This window comes from Passer domesticus, chromosome 4 (genome assembly GCF_036417665.1).
Source record: "Passer domesticus isolate bPasDom1 chromosome 4, bPasDom1.hap1, whole genome shotgun sequence".
NCBI classification, from domain to species: domain Eukaryota; kingdom Metazoa; phylum Chordata; class Aves; order Passeriformes; family Passeridae; genus Passer; species Passer domesticus.
In genome coordinates, this window is record NC_087477.1 from 16593212 (window position 1) to 16620568 (window position 27357).

Here is a 27357-nt window from a genome sequence, read left to right on the forward strand (position 1 = left end):
TAGCATCCTTTGAGAGCAATGACAAGCAAATCCTTCCTTTCCTGAGTAGCAACTTGTTAGCATCCACCTCAAGAAAATGCTGGAAAGCATGAGGAAAAAATAATTTAAGTGGCATTCCACTGGTGATCTTTATATCTAAGTATCTTTTACTATTGGAAAGTCCCTGAATTTTTTTGCATGAAGGATGGATTTCCACAGACATTAATTGCTGACCTCATTCTGCTCTTACAGATCTTACTGGGAGGAAAATTGGGCTTTAAAAATAGTTTTTAAAAGGCTTTTTTTTGGCCTTTGATGTCTACAAAAGTTTTCCCAATGCCGTGTCAGCCACAGTGAGTTAGTGAGCACAGCAGTGCCCAGAAAGTGCTCAGTTTCCAGGATGAGAGGAAAGGACACCCTGCAGGGCGGGCACTCCCAGATGCCGTGCGCGGGAGCATCGCACTGACCTTCCCGGCAAATGCTGAGCACATGGATCCGGGAAACATGGAGAGAGGGGACACACACCAAAACACCAAAACACCAAAACACCAGCCTGGCCTGCTCACATCAGGGTTAGCAGCTCCTGGGCTGCTGCTGAGCCTGGAGAGAACATTTCTAGGGGGGAGAAGGGAGTGCTCAGTGCATGCCAACATGAAATACACCATGTAGGGAGGAAAAACATGAGCCTGTGACAAACCCTGCCATGCTGACTCCAGGAGTTCTGCTTCCTTCCTGGAATTGCACCAGGGCTGTTGTTCCTGCAGTGAGCTTGAAAGGCCTGAAACAGAAACAATCATTTGACAAACAGAATCTGAAATTACAATAAAGAAATCATAACCCGGCATTCTGCCTTTTGACAGAAGATACACAATTATGTCTATATAGAGTAGAAGTATATCCATATGTAGCAAGGGCCTTTTAAGGTGGAAATCTTTCTCTCCCACACATACACACAATCATTCAACTACCAATAAAGGCTAACATTTAGCTGGCCCAGCCCCCAGTCCATATCTTACAAGGAAATGTTTACAGATTTCTGTAATTTATCTGTGCTTGAGAGCAGTACAATTGATCATCCAAACAGCAGCGTCCGATGGGATCCAGCAGCACTCACAAGGAACTCCCTAAATTAAAATCTGTCTGACCTTTACCAAGCCCCATATGTGGTGAAATGGATGTTACACCCCTGTGTTATTTGAGGCAAGCCCAGGCTGCCACAAGCAGTAAGCTGCATGTCTGAAAAGCAAGTGATATTGAAGTTTCTTCAGCACTCTGACAGATTCATTCCTTCTGCTGTTTCTTCCAACCTTTATTTCTGGGAGGTTCCAAAGCTTCAGAATAGCCAGGGCTGCTTTTGATTTCAAAAACCTCTATAGTACTTGATATTAATACTTTACTGAGGACACCTACCACTTCCCTCATTTGAAAAAGTGCTTTGCTACCTTCTAGCAGACAGAAACTCTTAAGAAACTCTCAATGACATGCTGCAGCCTTGCTGTACAGAGAACGTTTCTCCTCAAATGAATAGCACTCAGTATGGTCCAGAGTACTGAAAGAAGGTGCTAAAGAGTACACCAGGTGTTCTAAGAGCAGTAAATCATCTTAACTGAGCCGGAGGAATTAACAGTTTAGAAAAAGGAGCTACACTGACATATATTGTAGGTTTTGTAAGTGAGGACAACATTTTCCAGTTGAAAATAGTATATTTTTAAATAGGTAGGAAATATTGTATAGGTTCACTGCCCTTTTTTGCTGGCTCACCAGAATAGGCCCAGAATATTTCAACTAATCCCTAATATGATGATGATCCTCTCAGGAATTCTTTGAATGTATATTTCAAATATTCATTTCCTTCCTTCTGATCCTTATTCATTACTTTTCTATTCCTTAGAGTGTGAATGATTTGGCACAGGAGCCACACGTAAGGATGGTGCCTGAAACAGTTTGCAGTAGTGGCTACAGAGCCAAAAATTAACCACTCCTGTGGTGTCATACAAAGTCAATTTTCTCATGGACATGTGAAATATGAAGAAGTATTGTCTCAAAAGTCTCAGCAGCATTTCTCTGGAAACCCTATAACAGAAATGTGTCTGTGAAAGCACACTGATGTTAAGAATTATACAATTCCGCATTTTAGGTTAGTAGTGGGGTCATAGTTCTACCAGAGTAATGTAATTTGCCTCTTACTGCACTGCTAAGTTGAAAAATTTTCAAAGATACAAAGATGCTTCTATTTAAGACGTCTACATTCTGGGAAAATTCTTCTATTTAAGTGGACCTGCTAGAAGGTGCCACAATTAATTAGGGTGGAGAAATACTATGCAGAAATTGATTTTGCAGTGGCTGTGTTTACAGAAGCTTAATTTCTTGAATTGTTTATGTATGTGCAGATCCTCCAGTGGAATAAATGAAACCTTGAACGCTGAAAGAGAAAATGGGAAGCACGAGAACATAAAAATTGAGGATTATGGGGAGAACACCACACTGCAACTGAACACAGCGCAAGAGATACCCCATGGAGATTTATGCATCACAGAGATTTACAGTGGGACTCACCACGGAGCAGCAGAAAGCAACACACACTTTGCTGAAACAAAACAAGAGACCACACAAAGCCACAGGGTTCCTCCCAAAGTGATAGGCACCCCCAAAGTGATCGTGACAGACGAGGCTGGTGTCAGGGAGACGACAGAAGAAGGGCCAGGTGCTGTGGTTGAGCTGCAGGTGTCCCTCTCAAATGACGCCCACAAGGCCACCAGTGCTCCTGCTGTGACTCTGTTGGGGGCAGAAAAGCTCCCCCCTTCAGGCAGAGGACCCAGCGCCCAGCAGGGCGGGAGCAGCCCCCTCATCGCAGTTCCCCTGGCTGTGAAGGAGGGCAACATCCAGTGGTCAAACAAAGTAGTCCACTTTTCTAGCAGCAAGGAGGTCACGAGGATCCAAGGTGCAGCTCCATCTATCCCCAGGGTGGAGGTGATCCTAGACTGCTCGGACAGGGAGAAGGAAGCGCCCAGGTCTCCGTCTGAAAGGGGGTGTGTTGATTCTCAAGTAGAAGGAGGGCAGTCAGAAGCACCTCCTTCCCTCCTCTCCTTTGCAATCTCAGCAGAAGCCACAGTGCAGGGAGAAGACAGCAAGCACTCGGAAAAGGAACACAGACCTCTCAAGCACAGGGCAAGGCACGCAAGTGAGTATGTCCCATCTAATCATTTGCACTGCCTGGGGGCATCTTTTGTAGCTTTGGATATAATTTCAGGATTTAGAATGCATTAGAAAAAAAATGTTTAGAGATTTTTTTTCTGCAGTTTTCTAGCTTTCCCTCTCTCTTTTTCTTTTAAATGATGTTTCTGTTCTTGCTTTATGTATTTTTTCAGGGTAATACAATGCTCCTGGTGATGAGCCAAGAGTGTACCCATGCCTTAACTGTGCTGAATAACTTTGCTCAGTAGACTTCCACTTTGAAATTAACTCATGACTTTGTCCAACTAAAAATACTTACTGAAAGGGCTGAACTCTGCTGGTCTTCTAACTCATATTCAGTGGCAATCTGTAAAATATTAACAAAAAGAGCAAGTTGCTTGCACATGTCTAAGTGAATCCTGTGGCTTTCTCCTTTTATAGCAAAAGCTTTGCGTTGTCATTTGCATCATCTAAAACCAAAGCCATGCCACTGCTTTGAAAAGTGAATAAAAAAGTCTAGCAGCAAAGCTTGATGTCTGCAGAGGAGATTTTGACAGACACCAGCATGTGTACAACTGTTACATGATCCTTTTGGTTTTGTCAGCCTTCTCTAGACTGTAAAGTGAACATGTTATTTCTCCTGACTCCCAGACCCAGAGGTCAGCTTCAAAATGTCCAAGAAGTCTACATGGAAGCAAACTTGCCACTGGAGCCAATATTGATTAACTGGTTGTAGAGGTGTATTATTTATTAATTAATCTATTTATTTCTTTGTTATTTTATCCATCTGGGACCTTTCTATTGGTTGCTTGCTCCTTCCCAGCAATGTGAAGAATCCTGTCTGGGGATTTAGTAGCAGTATGTCAAAGGTGCTTGAATGTGTGCAGTGAGATACTGTAGCAACAAACTATTTCATATGCAGTGTTGGAACTCCTCTGCTAACCCACTGCTAATTCCTCTGGAAGCATATTTTTAGCATGATAACCATTTGTGTCTCATTGGCAAGTGGATTAGGCAGTTACTTATGCCTAAGTGTCTGTATGCAACCCACATATTTTGGGCATATTAAATGAAGTATAAAAGAAAAGTGCACATGCTTCACATTTTGGCTGTGAAGTCAGAACCAACTGTGGGACTATGCCTGCATTTCTTAGGGAATTACTTGCAGTGCCTGTCTTAAAAGGCAAAAGTACAAAGAATGAACTACTTTTACATGGTAAACTCTTCTTTCAAGAAGAAGTCCTGTCCTTTTTCCATGTCAGCTATGACAATCTCAGTCTCTTCTAAACTACTGGCATGTCATTATCCTTAGGAGCCACTGATTTAATACAATTTTTGCATTATTATTATTATTATTATTATTAACCTGTCTACACATTAGAAAAATCAAATTGCCCAGCACAGTGAATGTTCCTAGTGCAGCAAATACTACACTTGTTTTCTGCAAAAATAGAAGTTGTTATGCAGCATTTAAGTCTGAACTAGAGAAGAACTTTTATTATGGGTGTTTAATCTCTTTAGCAGAAATTTTCTCTGTAAATATTATTCAGATTATATTTACCTGAATAAGTAGCACTCTAACACTAAAACGCATAGTTTTGGAAAATACCTTCAGTGACTATCATAAGCAATTGGATTATCACAGGACTGAGCCAAGGATTTTGTGATCCTGCTCTCCAACAATAAAATATTACGAATTGCAGGTTTGGGTGCCATGCTCTTTTCTCTTTTATAGATTCTTGTGAGGACCATTGGTCCAGTTGTGCAGTCATCTGGCATAATGGCAAAACTCCAATTGTCTTTAATAGGAGAAGTATCAGACTCCATCTACTGACATGGCTAAAAGGATCATGACTAGAAAACACATGGCATGGCTTTCTTTAAAAAGTTTGTTTAATTTATGCCAGAAAAAAGATACTAAATAATTTATTTTTATCAGAGGCATGTTTTTTCCTCGTGACTCTTGATTTAGTCAGGAAAAGCTTTAAATTCCAGGTTTTTTGAAGGGAGGAGTTATTAAGGCTGTCATTGATGAGGTTCAGTGGTAGAGCTCGAGGAAGGGAAAGCAGCAGGGACACCACCTGACTACCATTGCCCCATGAGGCACACGCTCCATGTCCCATTACAAGGAAGAAGTCTCACTGATGTCCAGTGCTGCATCTGTTCCTCTTTCACATGACCTGATGAAAACCAGAAGTTTGTGCTTTCAGAAATATTGACATTGATACTCCAGTGAATACCTTTGAGAAGTTAGTTGAGTCTCCTTGGTTCTGTTCTTAAATTTGTATTAACTCTTGCCCCATTTCCAAAATAAATATCCTGTATATGTCATATCTAACAGAACTCGTATTTCAGGCAAATAATGCTTGTTTAAAGACTGAAACCTGCTTTCATTGCATACCATGGACAAACTCCCACATTTACCAAGGGGCTGAAAGTTAATGCTAATATTTTCTGTGTATGCCCTTCTGGATGTATACTTGCATTTAAACAGCTAATACACAGTAAAATATTGACTCTTAGCAAGTTTGCAATTCATAGGAGTAAAATAAGCACCCAAATGGCAGAAGCTGCTGCCACTGTGAAACAGAATCTGCTCATTTTGTCTCACATATTAAGCAGTCATGGGCTTGCCTGGCTGGGAATGGCTGCTGTAAGCCTAGGAACTTGTAGTGAAATACTTGGAAAATACCAGACCAGAAGCTGGATAAATGAGAAAATAACACCTGCCAGTTGGTGCTGGGAATAAAAATTAAGAATGCTAGAAATAAAGACGTGTGTAATGTTCCTGTTGAGCTAAGAGAATCCTAAAGAAAATTATGTAGCCTTTGAAGTTAGATGGGTGTGTCTCCAAGGAACGCTGGGTATGGAATTTATAACGCAGCTGATACTGTGAGAAAAACTCAAGTATAATGAACTTTCCATACAAAAGAAAGGTTTTCATATTTAATAAATTTCAGTACAGAAAAATGCACTTGTTAGTCTCCTTGCAGTTTCGTGGGCCGCATGAATTTAACGTGCACTCTGATTCCTTCCACAGGGCTCCGACGAAGCGAGAGCCTGTCAGAGAAGCAGGTGAAAGAAGCCAAATCTAAATGTAAAAGCATTGCACTGCTGCTGACGGCAGCTCCCAACCCCAATTCCAAGGGGGTGTTGATGTTCAAGAAGCGCCGCCAAAGGGCGAGAAAATACACTTTAGTCAGCTACGGGACTGGGGAGTTAGAACGTGACGAGGACGAGGAGGAAGAGGGTGAAGGTGAAGAGGGGGACAAGGAAAACACTTTTGAGGTGAGTTTGCTTGCAACGAGTGAGTCGGAAATAGATGAAGATTTTTTCTCTGACATTGACAAGGACGGCAAGATCGTGACGTTCGACTGGGACAGTGGTCTGCTCGAGGTGGAAAAGAAGACAAAGAGTGGAGAGGAGATGCAGACGCTTGCAGACAGCACAGGGAAAGGGGCCCTCATGTTCGCCAAGAGGCGGCAGAGGATGGATCAGATTACGGCAGAGCAAGAGGAGATGAAGGCAAGCACAGTGCAGACAGAGGAGCACAGGGAAACCACCATGACAGAGAACTTCCAGAAAGTGAGCTCTTCTGCCTATCAATCAAAAGAGGAGGAAATGTCAAGACAGCAGAGCTGTGTGAGCAAAAGTTACACAGACGTGAGCCAGAATCACAGCAAAGTGGTACAACAAAATGGCTTTGGCTTAGCACCTGGCACAAACCTCTCTTTTCAGTCCTCTGGAACTCAAAAGGCAGCATCTTTGAATAAAACAGCAAAACCCTTCCCTTCTGGAGTTCAAAACCGAGCAGCTGCACCATTTTCACCTGTAAGAAATGTCACCAGTCCCCTTTCAGATGCAGCAGCACCACCTCCTTACTGCTCTGTCAGCCCACCAGCTGAGGCTTTCTACAGACCTGTCTCAGCTCCTGTGGCCAGCAAGGCTGCCCCGCCCGCGTGGGCACCCACCGAGCCCACGGAACACATCGCGTCCAGGGATGAAAGGATTGCCGTGCCAGCCAAAAGGACTGGGATACTGCAGGAGGCAAAGAGAAGAAGCACTTCCAAACCTATGTTCAATTTCAAAGATGCACCCAAAGTAAGTCCTAATCCTGCCCTGTTGTCCCTTGTGCACAATGCAGAGGGCAAAAAAGGAACTGGAGCTGGTTTTGAGTCAGGACCCGAAGAAGACTACCTCAGTTTGGGAGCAGAGGCTTGCAATTTCATGCAGACTCAAGCATCTAAACAAAAGGCTCCTCCTCCTGTTGCTCCAAAGCCTTCACTCAAGGTGTCTCCTTCTCCCAGTACTCCAGTTTCACCGGTTTGGTCACCTTCAGCTGCAGCTTCCAACAAGCGTCCTTCTTTCCCAGCACCAGCCTCACCTCAGGCAGCGTATCCTGCACCACCCAAATCTCCACAGTATCCTCATTCTCCTGTCCATCCCCCAAGCACTCTCGACCTTGCTGGTCCTTTCAAAGGGCCTCAGGCCAGCCTGGCGAGTCCAAACGTCCCCCCCAAGGCAACACCAGTCACCCCAAGTGCTGGAGAAACAAAGCCTCCCTTTGAGATGCCACCAGCTATGAGTGGGAAAGGAGCACAGCTGTTTGCCAGGAGGCATTCCCGAATGGAGAAGTATGTGGTGGATTCAGAGACTGTGCAGGCAAACATGGCACGAGCTGCATCTCCAACTCCGTCTTTACCAGCTTCTTGGAAATATTCATCTAATGTCCGAGCACCTCCACCCGTCGCTTACAACCCCATCCACTGCCCATCTTACCCTCCTGCTGCTACCAAGCCTTCCTCTAAGGCCCCTGCTGCTACCAAAAACACAAAAAGAAAACCTAAGAAAGGTCTCAATGCCTTGGATATCATGAAACATCAACCTTATCAACTCGATCCGTCTTTATTTACTTTCCAACCTCCTAAGGAAAGCCTTGCCATGAAGCAGACATCGAAGCTGTCCCCTTCAAAGCAAACACTGCCTTTACCTACCTACCTTCCACCTGGTGCTGGCTCTCCTACCAGGGCCCGGCCCTCTTCGGTGTACTCCGTGCCAGCCTACAGCTCCCAGCCTTCGTTCCCGTCCAACGCCTCTCTCCCAGGGAATGAATCCTATTCACCCACAGGCTACTCTGCGTTCTCTAAGCCGGAAAGCACTACGTCCTCTTTGTTTACTGCTCCGAGGCCAAAATTTTCTGCCAAGAAAGCTGGCGTCACTGCACAGGTGTGGAAGCCATCGGTTATTCAAGAGTAAACCTGGTTTCTAAGCAGAAACTTAGTGTCCATTTTGCTTGCAGTCACTGGTTTGCAGTGGTCACCTGGCACACAGTGTGCCAGTGGTATTCCTTAGCATACTTAAGAATGTCAGATGTATCACCTCAAATCTGGGTCCAAAATATTTGAACTTTTTAAAGGAATCAAAATAGATCTGAAATTTTTAGCACATTTATGCATTTTATTAGGTGCTCTATGGAGATGACATCCTGAAATGGAGAGGTGCCATTGCATGAAGTGAGCAGGACACTAGGTTTTTGTTTTAGGACTACAACAATAGAAACAGTGAGCAATATTCCTGGTATGTCAAATTAACAGAGAACAGCTTTCTTCCTGTCCCTCTCCCCAACTGTGTTCTAATGACCTAGGGATTAGAGGACTTTGGTGGTTTTTTTTTAAGAAGTGCCTTCTTAACTAATAGTAATATGTATTATTAACACAGCATAAAATAGATAAAATGTTAGACTCTGACTGATCACTAGCAGAACACAACTGGATAGACCTTTGGCCTGCACAGAGATTAATGGAATTCACTCAGAATCTGTCCTGGCTCAAGGGTCCTTCCACAGGAATCTGATTGATCAGCCAGGGGCTTAGCTTGTAAGCTATGTGGATCAGCTGTGATCCAAAATTGTGAATTGCCTCTGTGATTTCACAGAGAACATGCTATAAGAGATGCTGGAGTGTTATAAAGACTAAAAAGAGGTGGAAAGACAGCTGGACAAATTATTTAAAATTTCCCATTTTGGGGAAATTTCACATCCCACATGCAGGCATATTTAACCAGAGTTTGCCTTGAACCCAGCAAGTACGAGAGAAGCCTGTAAATCAAAATTATTGAGCAGTCAGAGAAGTGAGCTGGGTTTTGCAGCTACAATGTAATGAACTAGTTTCTTGTGAAAGCACAGTGACTGAGAACTGGAGGGCTGCCTGTAGTGTAGAGTGCTGATTCTTGCTCCCAGAGAACTCTGTGCCACAGAAATTACCAGTAAATCATGATTATGACCATGTCTTCCTACTGGCCTCTTATACACTTTTATTTTTTTTCTCTTGGGCCTCTACAGTGCTTCTTCCCACTTTAAACCTTTTTACTCTGGTCTTTTATCTTTTGCTTGCCATACTAGGGGCTAAGGATTGAAATACTGCTACTGGGGAGAACTTTTAAGAGCCTGTGGTCTTGAAATGTACTGTATAATCCTGCAGTGACTCTAGAGTGAATATTTGAGTAGTTTAGCATGGCTTTCATCAGCATCAGTGGTGCTACGGCTAAAACAAGGTGCTGTTTCTCACAACTAAGGGAATCAAAATCCATCCCAGGAGTGAAGCTAAAGATTAAAGCATAACTCTGTGAATAAAAGTGGCAGAATCTGTTGGTATATTTGTTTAAACTATCATTCAGCTAGCTACAGACCAGATTATAGACCTTGTATATCATAGCAGGGTTTGTAGAACCATCTATCTCGATGAAGAAAACATTCCTAAGTATGAACAAAATCTCTGTAGTTTGGTCCCACAATGGTAACTCAAACTGCAATCAAAAATGAGAAGAATGCATTTGGTTGCACATGCAGAAAGCAGGCTGAATTCAAACTCTAATCAAACCCTCCTATGAATTTTGGACCTCCAAAATTCTACTCTCCCCTTTAAATTTTTGTTTGGGATACTGACTGAATTAGAAGAAAATGACCAAGGGGTCCATCTCCCCCTTAAAATTCAGAAAAAATATATAAAATTCAGAGGGAAAACAAATGGAAAACTCAATAAATATTTATACTGCATTTACCTGGAAATGGAAAGTAGCAATATTTTAGTCCTTTTGAGATCTCCCTTCTACCTGTTTTCCACTGTCAATATCTGTACTTTTCTTCTATCATTAAACTTGTCCCTTTCCTCTCTGCCTGTTTGTGGCTTTTTTCTTTGGTTTGGCTGCTATTTTTTGTTTCACTTCCATGTACGGACTGACAGTACATTTTTGGGGAAAGTCTATTTCCTATGCTAGCCTGTTTATACCAAAGCTCCTCTCTCCCCTTCCCCACCCCTTTCCTCTTCCCTTTGCTCCCTCCTTTCTTCCCCTCTTTCCAAGTTCAGTCTGGAATTGCACACACTATTTTAGGTAGACTTTAAGACACCAGTACATACTTGGAATAAAGATTGCCCACCAAAGGTAAGTAGTGCTATGAAGAGGCACAGAAATCCAATCAGCCTCATATTGCCTTCCATGATTTTGCTTAGTCTCCTCCTGTAAAGCACACCTGTAAATTATAATCATGCTTCTGTACTTGTCCCCCCCCACCAAAAGAATATTTCTCTAATGAGGACATTTGTGGCACCTTTGTCCTTCCTCCACGAGTGCTGGCTCCGAGACACAGGAGCTTAGAAAGTGCATCTGTGCTGAAAAGCTGAATTTTGATCACATTTGCATTCAAATACAAGTATTATATATGGCCTAGAACAATGACAGAAGGATTTTTAAAGCACCAGTAAGAGTTAAAAACAGAAGTCTCAATGACATTAGTGCTCTTAACTCAGTTCAGATCTTTCGAAAATCTGATTCAAAGCCCAGCTCTGAATTCAATTTCTTATATACACATCATCCTACACACATGGCACTTGGATCCAACTTGGCTTGAAGGCTCTTTTTACTGATCAGGTAAGTCTTTAACTCTTATTCATATTTCAAAGGACTCCTCTGCCTAAATTAACAGGTTTATCCAAGATGTAATCTCTTATGAAGCAGATATTTAGAGGAAAGATAAGCTGTCATGGGTCCAGACGAAAAGCTAAAGCCAACATAGCTGAAATGTCAAGGAAATTGATTGTTTGTGTAGAGGAGCCATCTGAAATTTCACTTGCAAAGGGCAGTGATCTTTTGTAAATGGTTTTCTGAAGAAGCTATTAGAATTATTTTATATGATATGGAAAGGCTGCCATGATACAATTGTCATCTTTGCTATGGAAGCATATTTAACAATGAATTTTAAGCCATGTCCAATAACAATACTTCCAGTATGTTTATATTAAAGGAGGAATTTAAGTGTTTTATGACACATTTAGTTAGCACAGACTGGAAGTATTATAATGCACCAGTTTTGATCTCACATTCTAGACAGCCTTTTCATAAAAATAGCTACCTCAATCAAGGGTTAATATATCTTCAATTTATGATTAAGTTATAAACATCCTGCTATATAACTGAATTGAAAATTTTGTTTTGGAGATGAGTGGCTTTCAGACAAACAGTTAAAATTTCTGCTGCAAAAATAAAAGACAAAATTTAGTTCTTCAACAAAGAAGAACTTCAACAAAGCTTAACTCCTCCTCCCTTCTCTAGAGAAACCACTCTTACCATGTTCCTTGAGAAAAATTAATAGATTATGAATCAACCAGAAAGAGATTTCAATGAATTTTTCCTGTAGGAACATTTATAACATAAATATTACCACCTCTTACAAGTAAGCCTCATTCCTTTGCTTTCTGCTCTCCTAAGGAAGAAACAAAAAATAAGAGGTTGAGGTACCATCAGGCTCCAAAAATAATAGGAAACGTGGATCTTGTATGTGGTTCAGATAGAAAAATTAGTGCTAAGTGGCAAAGCAGCAATTCTGAGAGAAAATACTGCTGGGATTAGAGGGAGGCAAGGTGGGGAGACAAAACTCCATAAAAAAAAGAGTGACTACACAGGATAAAATACCTGTCAGAGGATTTTGAAATCCTGAAGGTAAAAGAACAGCAAGAGGGGCTCATCTGTTCTGCATATAGGGACAGCTGACTATTTCCAGACATTTCCTGAATTTTTTTTCTGTTGAACTCTGATAAAAAATGACAAGCAGTTATAAAGAGAACTTCACACCAGATGATGTGATCTGGGAGGAGCATTGCTTATCAAGTATCCAAGATGAGAGCTCAACAAAGGACCAGCCTGAACCTCATGTGCTGCTGCTCTGTTCTGGAGTGGGGAATGCTCTGTACACTGTGAGGCAGGGGAACAGCAGGGAAATGATGACAACTAACACTGTGCAAAATGTCTCTCCTCTCTTTTTTCCAGGATCCTTTTCCAGATTTGCTAGCTTTAAAATTCCAAACCCTTTGGTTCTAAAAAGGTTCCCTCTTCCAGTCTTGCCTTTTTACATGATGCAGCTTTCTGTACCTGAAGTCAAACACCCGGGATTCCACTGATTGCTTTGGTGGTTTGGCACAGCAAGTGCAAATCTTAATTACACAGCTTGGCATAACGGTATTTTATAATGGCTCTGCTCAGCTTGGAATGGGAACACTATACAAAGAAGAAACTTGACAAGATCTTCAAAACCCTGTGGATTCAGAAGCTCTGAATGAACTCACTGCTGGTAGATCTCTTGGGAAAATATGTAAGCCTGGTAATTTCATGGCAGCCTTGGTGCCCCCATCACAACTTCACAGTACCCATGACAACCACTGGTCTTATTTTACAATAGACATTACTTTTGCATGCCATTACATAAAGGAGAAGTTGGGATCACTCAAGAGTTATGTTTGACAAGTGGTTTTCAGGCTGGTTGCTTACTAAAGGAAGCCCTTCAGGTTTTCATCAAATGATTTAAAAAGTAGAAAAAATCCTGAAGCTCTATGTTGAAATGATCTCTACAGATGCAGACATGAACTCTTCCTTTATGAGCTAAGACAAACCATATGACAGTAATCCCATGGGTTTAATATTTGCTTCCTTAAGTAAGGCAGGCAAAGACTTTTTCTTTGTGTGCTAATCAAGTCTCCAGTTATCCTCTACAGCATTTAAAGGAAAAATCTATTCCTCATTGTAATGATCTTCACAAACTTTTTAATTGCAATGCATGTGAAACCTGCACAAACATCTGTGTTAATATAATAACTGCACACTCCCTTAGGCTGAGAAAACTCAGCTATGAGAGAAATAACTTCCTGAATTTACAGATTAACTGTCTGGATGAAGGCTTCCTTTGTGATGAATTAATGTAAACCCAGCATTTTCAAACAATAATCCTCATTCTTTTGTACATTTTAAAAACAGAAATCTTAAACCAAAGACTCCCCTCATAACTCCAGGCAATTCAAAGATAAGATGCTATGAAAACAAGCAGGTAATTTCTAAATAGATGTCAAGACTGAACTGTTGAACAGATGGGGTGTTTCTCTTGATGTTTCCATCTAGATCTGAAACAGCAGATTGTAATGGTCTTAAGAAACATACAACAAAAAGAAGAAAAGGAGGAACATTACAGAAGTAAAATACAATTACAAAGGGTGACATGGAGCACAACATTCAGTTTCAGTGAGCCTTAACTGATTGAGAAGCAAAGAATTCAGCACATTTATATTATAAGCAAAAGTTTTCATACAGTAAAAACCTATGGACAAATATTTTCAGTTTTTTAAAAGAAAATTCTTTTTTCCCCAAAACCCATAAATAACTGCTAGTGATTTTTGGCTTTGATTTGTGAGAATGTTACTCCTCAGAGCCTCACTGTGCAGGTTGCTGTTGGTACATGGCTCTATGCTGCAAACAAAAGCAAAATATCTGGAATCTGGGTACACTTGGTTTTCTTCCTAGAGTACTGAAGTGGTAGTGATGCAAGCACCTGACACTCTGTATATAGAATTATGAGAAAAACAATATTAAACGCTGCTGTTTGCATTGCAAAGCAAGGCACCTGGAATTCTTGTTGCCTGTCTCAGCTTAATCCAATCTCCTTGGTTTGTGTGGCCAGAACATCTGCAATCATGTCACATCTGGTTCTTTTTGCTGTAGGACTCCATCCAAGGATTCCCATCTGACAAACAGCTCTTTGCTGCTTTGTTTTGACAACATTCTGTGCTCAGCACCATTCCTTACTCAATGCACACTCTTCAAAAGGTGCCCTTCATACTGAATTATTTTCTTACAGATTTCTGCTGTTAGCACCCAAATCATTCAGAAGCCAGGGTTCATCTTTACACTGTTGCATTCTACAAATGAGTAAATAATGCAGGGGTTGAGCAGCACTGACACCAGGGCACTCTGTAGCCTTGGGTGTCCAGTTCAAGGCATTTCAAGGCATCTCCAGAGCTCAGCAGCACATGCAGCAGTTACTCTGTCAGTGTGATCCTTAACATCCCTCTGTGAGTGTTAACAGCTGGCAGACTCCAGGTGGAATTCCAGAAATGGAACCCTCAGTGACCAGCTAGGAATTCCAACCCACAAAACCACCTTTTTTTACAATATACTCCTGTGTTAGAGAACCCTAATATTTCCTAAATGAATCCCTGAAATGGCACTGGTGGTGCAGAAATCCTGAAATTTAATCCAAATGCATCAGCACTGGGCAATGGTGCTTTCATTTCAGAGCTTTGGAACAGCTGACCTGCCAACTTAACTAGCCTTGCTTCGAGGTAGCTTTTTAAGAGCCAAAATAAACCCTGGAATACTATCATGGAGCACACTGTAACAGGGGGTTGAACCACCAGATACTTGTAGGAATGAATGAATGAAACCCTCCTACCTCACAGGATTTGGGGCTGGAACAGCTGTGCTCCTGTTGAGCCTGCATTGTTCACACCCAGGACATTTACACTGAAATATGGGACATTTGAGACACAAAGATTTCTGTCAAACCACTTCTAAAGCAGGTACAGGTACCACATCTCAAGGTAGAAAGGTCAGAAAATAGGACCAAGTTTGCACTGGTAGCTGTGCAATATAAAATCCAGAAGGTGGCAGCAAATATTCTTCCTTACAAGAAATAAAAGGTTCGTGGCAAGGAAATCTAAGGTACCTACGACAAAAAGTTTCAGATATTTGCTTTCTGTAGGCATAAGTGTACTGTAGTTAGAGAACTGCATAAAGATAAAGATTAAATGAAAATGAAAAGCTGATTTTCTTTCATTTGCACAGGTACAAAGTGAGCTAAGTAAATAATTTATGACAAGTCAGCAATAGTCTTTTGGTTTTTTAACCAGGCATTTTGCAGTAGTGAAGACCTAATTCTAATAATTTACTTTCCTCTTCTATCATTACTTGACAACTAAAAAGGACTTTATTTTCAAAAGGAACATTTTTCACAAATTTTATGTGAGTTGCACAAAACTTATGTGAAGTGGCTGGCAGTAATGCTTCCTTAGTTTGTTTCCATACAAATTATGAAAACAAAATTGCTCTCACCTGAAATAACACCACATCTAGAAACAATCCGAATTTAGAATAAATTATATTCCAGTCCTCAAATTCACTATGCATTTTCAGAATCAAGCCCTGATAAGACAGCTTTTAGGAAATCAGGATCAGGCCTGAACTTTTAATCTATTCCTGGTCTCAATACAGCCACTGATGAGGTTTTAATTGTTAGGTGGGCTTCCCTCCCTCCCCAGCCATTAGCCAAATTTCTTCATTCACATTTTAGTCTACTGTAAACTATTTCAAGAGTTTCAAATAAAAATTATTTTCCCACTTTGTTTCAAAACTTTTGGAAGTTGAACTGTAAAATAGCTGTAGCATTTACTGCAGAGCTGGCAGATTTGTGAGAGAAATTATTTTTTCATTACATAAATGGTAATGAAATATTATTTATTTAAATAATAAATGGTTTGGGACAAAAAAAAAGTTGTAATAATATTAACAATATGTTTCCCTTCCATACTAAATTCAGTTAAAAAAGCTGAAATGCTTCTTTTATGTTAAAAAATGGAAAAAAGTAAAGAACTGAAAGGCATTCAGTATTATTTATTTTGTCCTACCATTTTCTCAGTGGTTTGGTCTCTAACTGGAGTGGCCATTAAAAGCCCATAGAAAGACAAAGGAGAAATGCATCGCTCAGAGCTTTTTATAAAGACAGAATCACTTTTTGAGATAAACCAACTGTTTTATCTGCTTCCTCCTCCTTTGTCCCCTTTCTGTGTAAACAGCATCCAGACACTATTGTTAACTCAGATTTTAATGTGCTTTGATACTGGATTAAGGACCAGGACCATAATGAAAAGATAAAAATAAAACTGCTTTATTGATTTAGACATGAAGGTCCAACTTTTTCAAGTGACTTCATTAGGGAGGGGTTTATGTGGAGAGAGTTTCACTGGACTATTCAGAGTCCGACCCCCTTTTGTCTCCTTGACTGGTAAAAAGGCAGTTGTGGCGTGTAAACACACACACACACAAACACACACAAACACACACAGACACACAGACACACACACACAGACACACAGACGCAGTTTTCTCTTACTGAGATGTGCTGCCTGAGACAGAAAAACAGCTGCTGGGAAATCATTTCACTAAGTAGTATTATGCATCCTTATTTAGTCTGGAAAACAAAAAAGACCTTTCAGACTCCTGCCTTTAAAATTTGCACTATTTTATGCACCTAAGTATTGTTCTTTTTTGTCTCGCAGCTTTTCATAATTAACAAGAAAATTGAAATAGCTTAAGTTGCAAATAACCCATTTTCCTGACTATTGGTAAAGATATTATTGAATAAAAGTTAGGCAGCCACACTCATCAAACTCACATTAAGTAGATCTGTACATGCATACATAAGTACTGCTTTTACATTCATTTGCTTTTATATGGAAATAGTTTCATTTCAAAGTAGTATTATATAAATATTAGTTTATGTTAACGCACATCTTATAAATGTCAGAGATTCTTGCAGTGTCATAAATGTTTGCTTCACTGAACAGTTTATAACTTGTTTCCATTTTCAAAATCAGTGTTAATCTGAAACTAACCTAAACAATTTAATCTGTTTGCACAGACCCCCAAGGCACTCAGCAGCTGTCAGGATTCTTTGATGGCAAAGGACAGCTCTAAATGGCCCTTCCTCTTCTTTACATTTAGGAATCACTTTCCCTTCAATAACTATTGTAGAAAAGGTTTTTCCCTCTGAAAACATCCAGGAACTGGAAAAGAATAAATTAATCAGTGTAGAGGGTTCTAGTTTGTCTTGCTACATAATACTTCAATATACCAATAACTGTTTTACCACAAGATTATAGGAATAGAAAAGGTGATAAAGTAATAATTCTGATAGCATTTCATTTTCTCTCCTTCCTTGATTTCTGATGTGGAGAATGGAAAATCTCTACCCCTCTTTTTATGATTTTTTTATAGCTTAAGGGAGAAAGAGAGTAATTATTCTGTAGTTACACTTCATGTTTTCCGTTGTGTCTGGGGTTTGTGCATTGTTTCTAGTACATGCTTGTCAACAGATGTATCTCCAAGATTTAAATATAAAGGGGAAATATTAGAAAGTATTAGCATGTCTGGCTGCTGCTGTCCAGCAGATGGATGATGAATTCTAGTGATTGGAAGTTGCCTTAATTCCAGAGTTTGTTGGCTTGAAGGGGCTGAACACCAAAGTAGTGAACACATTACTTTGTTAGTTAGTTAGTGGGGATCTTCTTCCTCAAATTCCCTCAGGCCCTTATGGAAGTGACAAGGTTCTTCCCATGTACTTCAGCCTTCTTCCAGGTAAAACCTCTGGAATGATGTTTACCCTCACAGGTTTTGTCAGCTCACAATCCAAGAAGATAAATATTAGCTAAACCCACACACTGCTCAGTCCTTACTTCATGGAAGCAGAGATTATCCTTACTTTACCAAAGCTAGGGGAAACAGATGTTCATTTTCACATTTTGGAATTTCAAAGGTAAACCCCAGCCTATTTATAAAGATAATAATAAAAATCTTTAGAACTTTTTTCTAAAGACAAGCTATCAAGTAGGAAATGGAAGCCCAGACCAGGACTTCTACATAAATAATACAATAGAATGATTCATTTTGATTAAAAAGTCGTAAAACACACTTAATAACTCACCATTCTCTGATTAAACTCTGTTAAAGAAAATTAGTTCCTGCTTTATAACTTATGGTTACACCAAAAAGATACTTCCATAACTTGGTAAACTCGAGTTTTTCTCTAACAGGACAAACTAAACAGTGTCTTCATCTAAAGGTCTTGAAAAGCCAGATATTTTATCCAACGCTTGTTTAAACAGTATCATTTCCTTCTCACCTCTGAAACCCTACAAAGTACACACAGGGCTTTGAACTGGAATTTCCATTGAAGAAGAGGAACTTTTCTGTTCTAGAACCCTATTGAGAGCAGCTAACACAAGCAGACTAACAAGGTGGGCCTGTTTGATCAACATCCCTCTCTATGACCTTATCTTCCTTATATTCTTAGTTACCACCTAATTTCTTGTGGTCTGGGTTATCTAATTAATTTCTAACATTAGGGGGTGGGGGAGTGGGATTAATAATGTTGGGCAGTTTTCTGTCTGGAAATGCAAACTGGAAATGGCTGATCATAGCTAAGAGGTGACAGGACAGTCCCGTCATAAAACATCGGTAGTCAAACTTGTCAAAACTCTCATGACTTAACCTCTGAGTGTCACTACACTTTTTAAAACAGATTCAGGCTAAGTATGACCCAACTGACTGAACATTATGAAATCTGAAGTCTCTTCCTCAGTTTCCATCTCTCATACAGAAGGCTGATATTACAACCTAACTTAAAACCTGAAGTTTCAAATGTCTTAAGTGCCACAAGATCCTGTGGCAGAAAAACTTCAAATGTGACATTTCTGTGTGAATCTTTGCTAGATCAGCTATACCTTGAATGATCACACAACTGAACAGCTGTTCTCTAGTTCATGCTTGCAGTGTTTTAAGTTTGGGAAGCTCTTTAGGAAAAGTAACACAGGGCAATATTGTTCAGAGTAAATTCTAGCAAAGTCTTTGGCAAAAAGAGCCAGGAATTTCACAGCAGATTTCAGCATTAAAGTAATTTAAGCCTGAGGACATGAATCAATGAGTGTGAATCAGTGAGTTTAGGAACCACACTTGTAGAAACTGTGAGAACAAGATAATTTGTGTGACACAGAGAGCAGGTCTGGCTTGGGGACAGGCTGTACCTGCTTCGTGTGCTGCCAAATGGCTGCTGCAGCAGAACCTTCTCACGAACACAGTTTCTGTTTCAAAGTGCTGCATTACTAAGAAGATTAGGATTTGTCAAAAATGAATGGATTGCTCCTATAAGTGGGTCGGAATGTACTGAAATTCTGAGGGCATTGCCTTTTAAAGAAGCCAAAAGTAGCGTCATGTAAGGGTATTAAGTGAATGATTGCATTAACGCCTTTAATTGCTTGTGTTCACTTTTGTGCCCCAAAAAAGTGATAACCAGAATAAGTCTAATAATTTTCAAGTAAGAAAAGCCTTTCTTAAAAGGAGATTTCCAAAGATATGTTCTTGGACAGATGTCCTAGACAGAGCCTGTTATCAAAGAAATTAGGCTGTGCCTAATATTAGAAAGAATCTTGTAAACACACAGAGAACTGTCACAACACGACTCCCTTCTGTATTAAGAACGGTCTTTTCAGAGCAAGGCACACCAGCTAAGTAGTGGGAAAGCTGCACAGTTGTTAATGCCACTGTACTTTTTCAGTAAAAGCCTGTCTTTGGTCTGCTTACTTTCCTCAAAAATTCAATTTGCTGTGTCTTTCTTCCTGTTTCTTTCTCTGTCTCCTGCCTTTCTTGTAAATTAAAGTTCTAAAAGATACCTATAGAATAAAAAGGGACTGCCAGGATGTCACGTGCCTTCAGTGTCTTTTGTTCCAGTTTGGAAGTGAAGAGAAAGGACGTCCATTGTTGCTGCTTAATAACTGTATTTGGTATTTTGTCTTCCTAGGGAAGGAGCAGTGGCCGCTCATTATCGCTTCCTGGGAGACCTTCTTCATTCATCCCTCGAGCCACGTCTCCTACTTCTCCTCTTGTATTTCAGCCTGCCCCTGACTACTTCAGCAAGCCAGACACAGCAGCTGACAAGCCTGGCAAGAGACTGACTCCCTGGGAAGCAGCAGCCAGGTCTCCCCTTGGCCTAGTGGATGAAGCTTTTGGCCCCCAAAGCATGCAGGAATCCGTTGCTGCTAACGTGGTATCGGCTGCTCGCAGGAAAACGCTTCCTGAGCCACCAGATGAATGGAAACATAAAGTTTCTTACGAGCCCCCAGCCCCGAGTGGTAGCGTAGCCTTACTGGGAGGGAAGCAGTCGGGGGTTCTATCACCCCAAAAAAGCTCCCTGTCTGCCCCAAGTGCCCCCACCCAGGCTGGCCCTAAGCTGCAGTATCCCTACTGCACTCAGCGCTCCACAACGGATCCTGATATAATGTCCATGGATTCCAGGTCTGACTATTGCTTGTCAACAGCAGATTCAAACTACAATCCACAGCCAAGGGGATGGAGGCGTCCAACATGAGCAGCTGAAGGGCCTGGGGCATTTCCCCTTCCTCCAGCTCAGCAAGCCCTAAGATTTGAGTTGGAGAAGGAAAGTTTCTTGCCGGCCTGGTGATCTCTGAAGTAAAAAAAATGAGGAGACAAAATTGAATGGAGCACAGTTTTCACATGACTGCAGCGCTAGCAGCCTCTAGAATAGACTCAGTTTTACACCTAAGATTGTTCTGTTTGTCAAAAGGCAAAAATATGCATTTCTTGGGGTGAGGGGGAGATGAAAGTGGGGCAATCCATGTACTTGATGCAAAAATCTAGCAAGGATGTAGAAAGTGACACCAAAAATGCTTGCAGTTAAGATAATGTGAAGAAAAAAAAAGTAAAATAAGGGCATTTTAAAACCAAGAAGTATTTTACAGGATCTTGTAGGTTTTCTGAGTATGTTTGACTTGAGTTCCAAGCCACTAAATATAGTAGATTTGCAAAAGTTTTAATGGAAGTGGAAGACTTTGAAGCGCTGGCTTATTTGCCATATGGTTTTTTACTGCATTTCTATAATGAACTAAGAAAGTAAATCCATGAATATTTTTACTGTGGCAACAGTTAAAACACATCTGTGGCAATGGTACCTGAACCACCACAATATGTAGATACAGGAAATCATACACATTCACTCACTGCAGATAGATTTCAAGACAGTTCCAATGAAGTTTTACATCTTGTAATTAATGTGAAAACACCAGGAAGAGAGGCATTGTTAATAGAGATCAATACCATGATACTTGAACAACAAAAGAGATGAGGAGTGTATTTAAACTGGATTGCAAGTTATATTTGTAATAAACTATCAAACAAGTCAGAGGCTGAACAGCCTTTATTTCTCTGTGAAATGCACTATTTGCTGAGCATTTACTGCTCCAGTGCCTGGTAATCCAACTGGCTGGGCAGTTATTTGTGTTTCTAAGGTAGCTCAATGTTTAGAAAGCTTTTGAGTTGTATTCTCAGTTGGGAAGACATAGATAAGTTGTTTAGCAAGGACAGTTCCTGCTCTACGTAGAAGCTGGCATGTGACAGAGGGTTCCTGATACGTGGTGCATGGTCTGAGTCTAGGAGCAAATATTTGGGTGGTTGCTTATACCTAAGTGATGCTGATGGATCTGAAGGCATGGTGAATAATTTTTACTGGTGAGATGTACCTTGCATCTGCAGCTTGTTTAAACAATAGAAATATGTGGCTGAAAATGTATGTATTCCAAGCTTCCTGGGTAGTTTAGATGTTGTTAAAGCATTAAATGACCACCCCGAGTTTTATGAAGTGCTGTCAATCCTCCTTATTCTGTGGGGAATTCTTGTCAAGCACAGTCAGCTGAAATTGCTGCAGAAGCACTATTAACTCTCCTTAGTTTCAGTAAGACTGTCACTGTGAGTGATTTGATTAGAAAAATCTAAAACACATATGCAGCAAGAAAAAATACAGTACAAAATATTCCCATCTGCAAAGCATTTTCACTTATAGCAATTATAAAATGTAATTGGTATGAAGGAGAAAGGAAAATTAAATCCAAGTTCAGTTGCTGGAACTTCCCCTAAAAGCAAATAATTACAGGAAAAAATATAGCCTTAATGAGTTTAAGTTGGTAGAAATTCTGTAGCCAGACAGAAGTCTCCCTAAAATTCAACTGATCCTTCTGACCAGTCAGGAAATGAAGATGTGACAGTGATACCTTTAGAATAGGATCCTATTGCTATAGCACTTCACAGATTTATTTCACAATATGAATTTGTGAAAAAAATCTAAAACTGATTTAGAAAAATTACATGACCAAGGCTGCCATGATATGCCTGAAAATGAGCTTTGCTTCTCAGAGTTATATATGCACATAATCAGAGTAAATTTTCCTGCCACACAGGCAAAAATTGATGTCTCTCTGCAGAGTCCCTTTATGTCCCCTTTTGTCACAATTGGGAATATTCCACCTGTGGGACTGTGGAAGTCCCTTAGCCTTGAGGGCTTATGCTCAGATCTAACCCTATTGCCCTGGAAGTACATGCCAAATCCTCGCTTCATTTCAGTTAAATTATAAATCAAATTGAAATTCAGTGAAATGTATAGTTCAAGGTCATCAAGGCCTTAACTATTCAATGAACACCAATGCATGTGCATTTCACAGAAGGCCTATATTCTGAAAAGTGCATGCCTCTCACATATTTTGCTGACCTGTGGTCCATATTACCATAGCACAATAAGTTCCTGTTTCCAGGTCAAGTTCAGGTTTCTGTTTTTAACTGTTTCCTTTACATCATTAAAAAGAAAACCAGATTAATGAGTTTGCATTAAGGCATACTTTTACCCAACACCATTATTTTAATTCTAAGAATTGGATACCAAACTTTTACATTCCCATTGAATCTAGTGGTGTGAATTCTTAGATCATTGATCTACCAGAAGCAAATATATGCTTAATTTCAAGGTACATGCAATTAAAAATGGCCAAAATTGTTTTTAAATTTTGATATTGCAAAAAAAGTTATGATACAAAGTGATCTTAGAAAGGCTTTAATACTGTGATCACATGGCACTACAGGAAAACATTCTATAGGATGAAGCCCTAATTCCCCACCCCAAATATGCAATAATCATAGAAGTGAAGAGTTTCAGACAGGATCACTGACTTGCTGTCAACTTCCCTAGGACAAAAAATGTGCAGCCTTATAATTCCCTTCTATTCACAAGTAGGAATTAATCTCTGAGTACTTTTGTGAACATGAGAATCCCTGACACTGTGTTTCACGTGGCTTTGTATCATATCATAGATTAATTTGGGTGTTTAACATGACCTACTCCAGATTTTTTTTTTTCCTCTTGCTGAGGATTTCCTAGCTCTCTTTCCCATGAGGATTCTCCCATATCTAATATGGAATGACTTCCCAGTGCAACATTTCCCTCAATAGCAACACTGGTAAGTGGATCTGGCCTCCCCGACGCCGTCTATTTTTACAAAGTCTGTGGGCAATGCAGTGTCTCTGAGATCTGTTCCTCTGCTGCAGAGAAATGGAACTAATAAACATTTTTGAAGTTATTAATGGGAGGACAGACATGAGGGCAGGCATGCAGACAGATCACGTAGCCTTGTTTGGAAGGAAATCAGGCTAAATCCAGATGTAGTGATTTCGAAGAAAGCAGCAGGCCCAGACCAGTAAATGAAATATTAATGCATCAGAGCTTTACAAGGACCCCACGGCATTTTCCACTTTCTGTCCTTCACCCCATTCCTCCACTAGCAAAGCATCTTTCTATCAAATAGCTGTGACTGTTGTGTGTGAGTTCTGAATATATTAATGCAAGTATTTCATACATTTGCTTTTGAATGCACAGATCTGCTCGGTAAATGTGAGGAAAATCTTCTCTTGATGTTTTAAATCGTTGGCTTTGTGCTCACCCTCAGAGGTGTCTCTGTTAACATGCAGAGCATTAGAATGCACAATATAACTGTTATGTTAGATGATGATGTTCACAACTCTTGTTCATAGTTTGTTTTCATTTTGGTGTGCTTTAACACAACCAAATATCTATTCACACTGCATTTCTGCCTAGTAGCAAGAGACTGTGTTATCTTTATAAGAGACTTTTCGCTTCTAAAGATTTTTGCTCATTGCAAAGAACACTTTATTTGACAGTGCATGCCAGCGATGTAAATTGTATCACATAATAAAGTGATTTGACCAGTCAGATGAGAAACACAATTTTGTTTTCCCTAAATTCTTGTCTGTTTGTTTAAATAATCTGAACCCAAGTAAAGCCTAATCTCTTTTTTGCTGCACCATTTTTAGACTCACTGACTTTGCCTGTCAGTGACCTCGTGCTGGTATGAGCTTCTAGAAGCTTAAATCAGCATCAGGTCAAAAGGCAACTTATCAAATTTAGTGGAATTTCATTTCCATACTGACTAAGCAGAGGAAGGAAACACAGTGAAGTACAATCTAGCCAGGTTAAATAATACAAACAGAACAGTTTTTATTCTTTGAACATTTTCATCCCAACCACAAAAATCTGCAACTAAAATCCACTTACTGTACTTACTTGTCTACTTTACTTGCACCTAACCTTCTATTTAGTTCCTTGTTCATTGCTGTATTCTCATTGTTTATTCTCAATTGAAACCCACTGTTCAAACGTGAAATAAATATTGTGAATAAATTGTGAACCCAGTCTGTACACTATACAGGCTATTTGGATAAATAGCTCTTCAGGAAATAAGGCCAGCATATACAATCTAGCTGTGGAAAGTCAGATCAGATTTTCACTATAGACACGAAATGAATCCCAAAGCAGTTTTTGCATTTGTACAGCAAGCAGGATTTTGTCCCCAGTACAAGAAAAATGATTAATGCATGTAGAACTCGGGGAACTGAAAAAGCTCCACAATAGCATTTTAAGAGCTTTGCTCTACAAAGGATTTACAAGGTTATAAGAGACCCAGTGCTATTTCTTTCCACGGCTACATTTCCATTTTTCTTTGGTAAGTTCTTAAATAGATCATAAAGAAAGGAAGCATAAGCCAGATCCACAGTTTAACATAACTCCCTTGACTTCCGTAATTGGCAACAGATTGAAAATCTCCCTGCCAGGGGAACAGTCATAGGTTTTGTAGGATGTTTCACTCTGCAGAGAATGTACCCTGGGTTTCTCGGAATGCCCTCGACTTTCTGGTGCATTCATCAACACTTAAGAGCATTTAAAATGACTCCAGTGTGGCAGTCTGCTCCCTTACTGAATGTGAGGCTGGTGGAATGAGGAATTTTAAGTCCAGAAAGGCAGACATTTCCAGGCCAGTGTCTGGTTTTCCTCAAACTGAACATTTTGAATGCTTTGAAATTGTTCCTTGGATATATTATTGGACCTTAAAAAGAAGCCTTGTGTTGCTGCTGAGTCAGACACAGCACTCAAGATGCTGGAAAATGTCTGGTGTTTGTTCACACATTTTCAGTCCTAAAAAAGGACTCAAGTATTTCACACTCAAAACAAAATGACCTCTGGAGAGTTTGTGTGCGTGCACATGAAGTTGTGGGGGTTTTTGTGGAGAAAGAAAGATGATGCTCAATTCAGAGATGTTAATGGAGAACTAGGAGGACATACTGTGCTGCACTACAGTTCAAACAGCTGGAAGGTTACAATACACTCACACATATAAAAAAGGAGGTGCTGATAAACCTCCAGATCTAATTTTATCTTTAAAGTAAATCAAAACCCAAGGGTAATTCTGGCCGAATACTGAGGAGGTTCATGACTAATTTTTTCCTTATAAATAAGGAAACCAAAAGAAAGATATGCTAATTGCTGGACAAACAGTGTTGTGTGTTGAAAATAATTTAAACCAGGCTGTAGACAAGCAGAACTGCCCAAAGGCAAAAATGGAAAATAAGAAGCTTTACAGAATTCTAAATCAGAATAATAGATATATTGGTATAATTTCCCAGCATGAACAACCTCACAGAACTGTGGCAGCTTTAGAATAATTGCCACTCTTTATATTATTAACTGCTAGGTAATGTTCATTTTAGTTAGTCACTTCCTAATATCAATGGATGCACTTGTGTTTCATCTCAGAAAGTCAGTAATTTTTGAAAAACATGAATCAATATAAAGTCAGCATATTCTTAACTCTGTGGTATTTCTAATGTTTTGGGGATTTTTTTTTTTCTAACAGAAAAGCTTATAAGCATAAACACAGCAGTTTTGATCAGGTGCACGTCAGCAACTCTGATTTTTAGGTCTGTTCAAGACAGTTTATATTTAAATGCAAATATTTGGCCTATGAAATGGTTCATATACAAACACAGGACTTGAAGGTCCCTAGTGAACTACTTATATGCAAAATAGAATATTTTAAAGAAGATGATCAATATTGGTAACTTTTATAATTTCCAATAAATTTCCCACCACAGATCCACATAATTTCATCATTTTTTGAATGTTCAAGATCATTTTCTCCACTTCTCTCTGGAGTTCACCATTCTTTACTTCACTTGGTAGTTTAAAACCCTAAGAGATTTTTCATGTGGCAATAAAATAAAAAGATTAGTGTAGAAATTAATAAATCTTCCTACTGATTCAGTATGCCCTGAGAAAACCTGCATTTCAAAGAAACACCAAGAATAAAACAAGGCAACAAAACTCCTTGGACCACGTGGAGCACAATCCTGTTACCAGCTAAGTCAACAGGAGCTTGATTAATTTACCACTTATGCCAGCGGGGCATGAACAGAAATGTGCAGCACCACAAAACACAGCAAATTTACAAGCACTGAACTGGTGTCAGCAGTTCTGTAGATTTCTGTAGCCTGTAGAATTAAAATATGTGATTGACAAAACGCTATGGCATTAATCAGATTTTTTAATGTTGCCTTCTGTTAGGAACTTTCTCACTCGTGCAGAATTATAGAGAGTTATCTCAGCTGGGACTCTGCTGAGGCTCAAGGTGCTGTCTTGGCCTCCTGTACAACCAGTGTGGAGGGGCATTCTTAAAAAGAAATTAACTCCATCCTCAAATAAATGCCTAAAATAGGTGGACTGGATCCCAGGACCCCAGGCATAGCCTTACACCACTCCAAACTCACCTAGGCTCACAGAGGTCTGTTTGGATAATTCTGTACTTGCAAAATGGATCATCAACAGACCACAAAAACCACCCAAGGACAGTCAAGAGATGATTGTTG

At 40.0% G+C, this 27357-nt stretch overlaps 1 protein-coding gene and 1 long non-coding RNA gene across 3 annotated transcripts in view; one reads left to right on the forward strand and one right to left on the reverse strand.

Annotated features, from left to right (window-relative positions):
* The window catches only part of SYNPO2 (synaptopodin 2), a 78504-nt gene extending 53463 nt beyond the window's left edge, over positions 1-25041 (forward strand). Inside the window, exons 3-5 of one of the 2 annotated variants that reach the window (XM_064416342.1) lie at positions 2370-3160; positions 6194-8379; positions 20102-25041. In XM_064416342.1, the coding sequence (XP_064272412.1) occupies positions 2370-3160; positions 6194-8379; positions 20102-20668 (3544 nt within the window). In that variant the 3' untranslated portion in view covers positions 20669-25041. Of the gene's footprint in view, positions 1-2369; positions 3161-6193; positions 8380-12474; positions 18950-20101 lie in introns of those variants that run through there. The other variant, XM_064416343.1, reaches the window with a different exon arrangement.
* LOC135298603 (uncharacterized) overlaps positions 1-27357 on the reverse strand; it is a 71440-nt gene that overhangs the window by 2158 nt on the left and 41925 nt on the right. The window contains exon 5 of the long non-coding RNA XR_010360628.1: positions 677-757. This is a non-coding gene — a long non-coding RNA (uncharacterized LOC135298603). The remainder of the gene's footprint in view (positions 1-676; positions 758-27357) is intronic.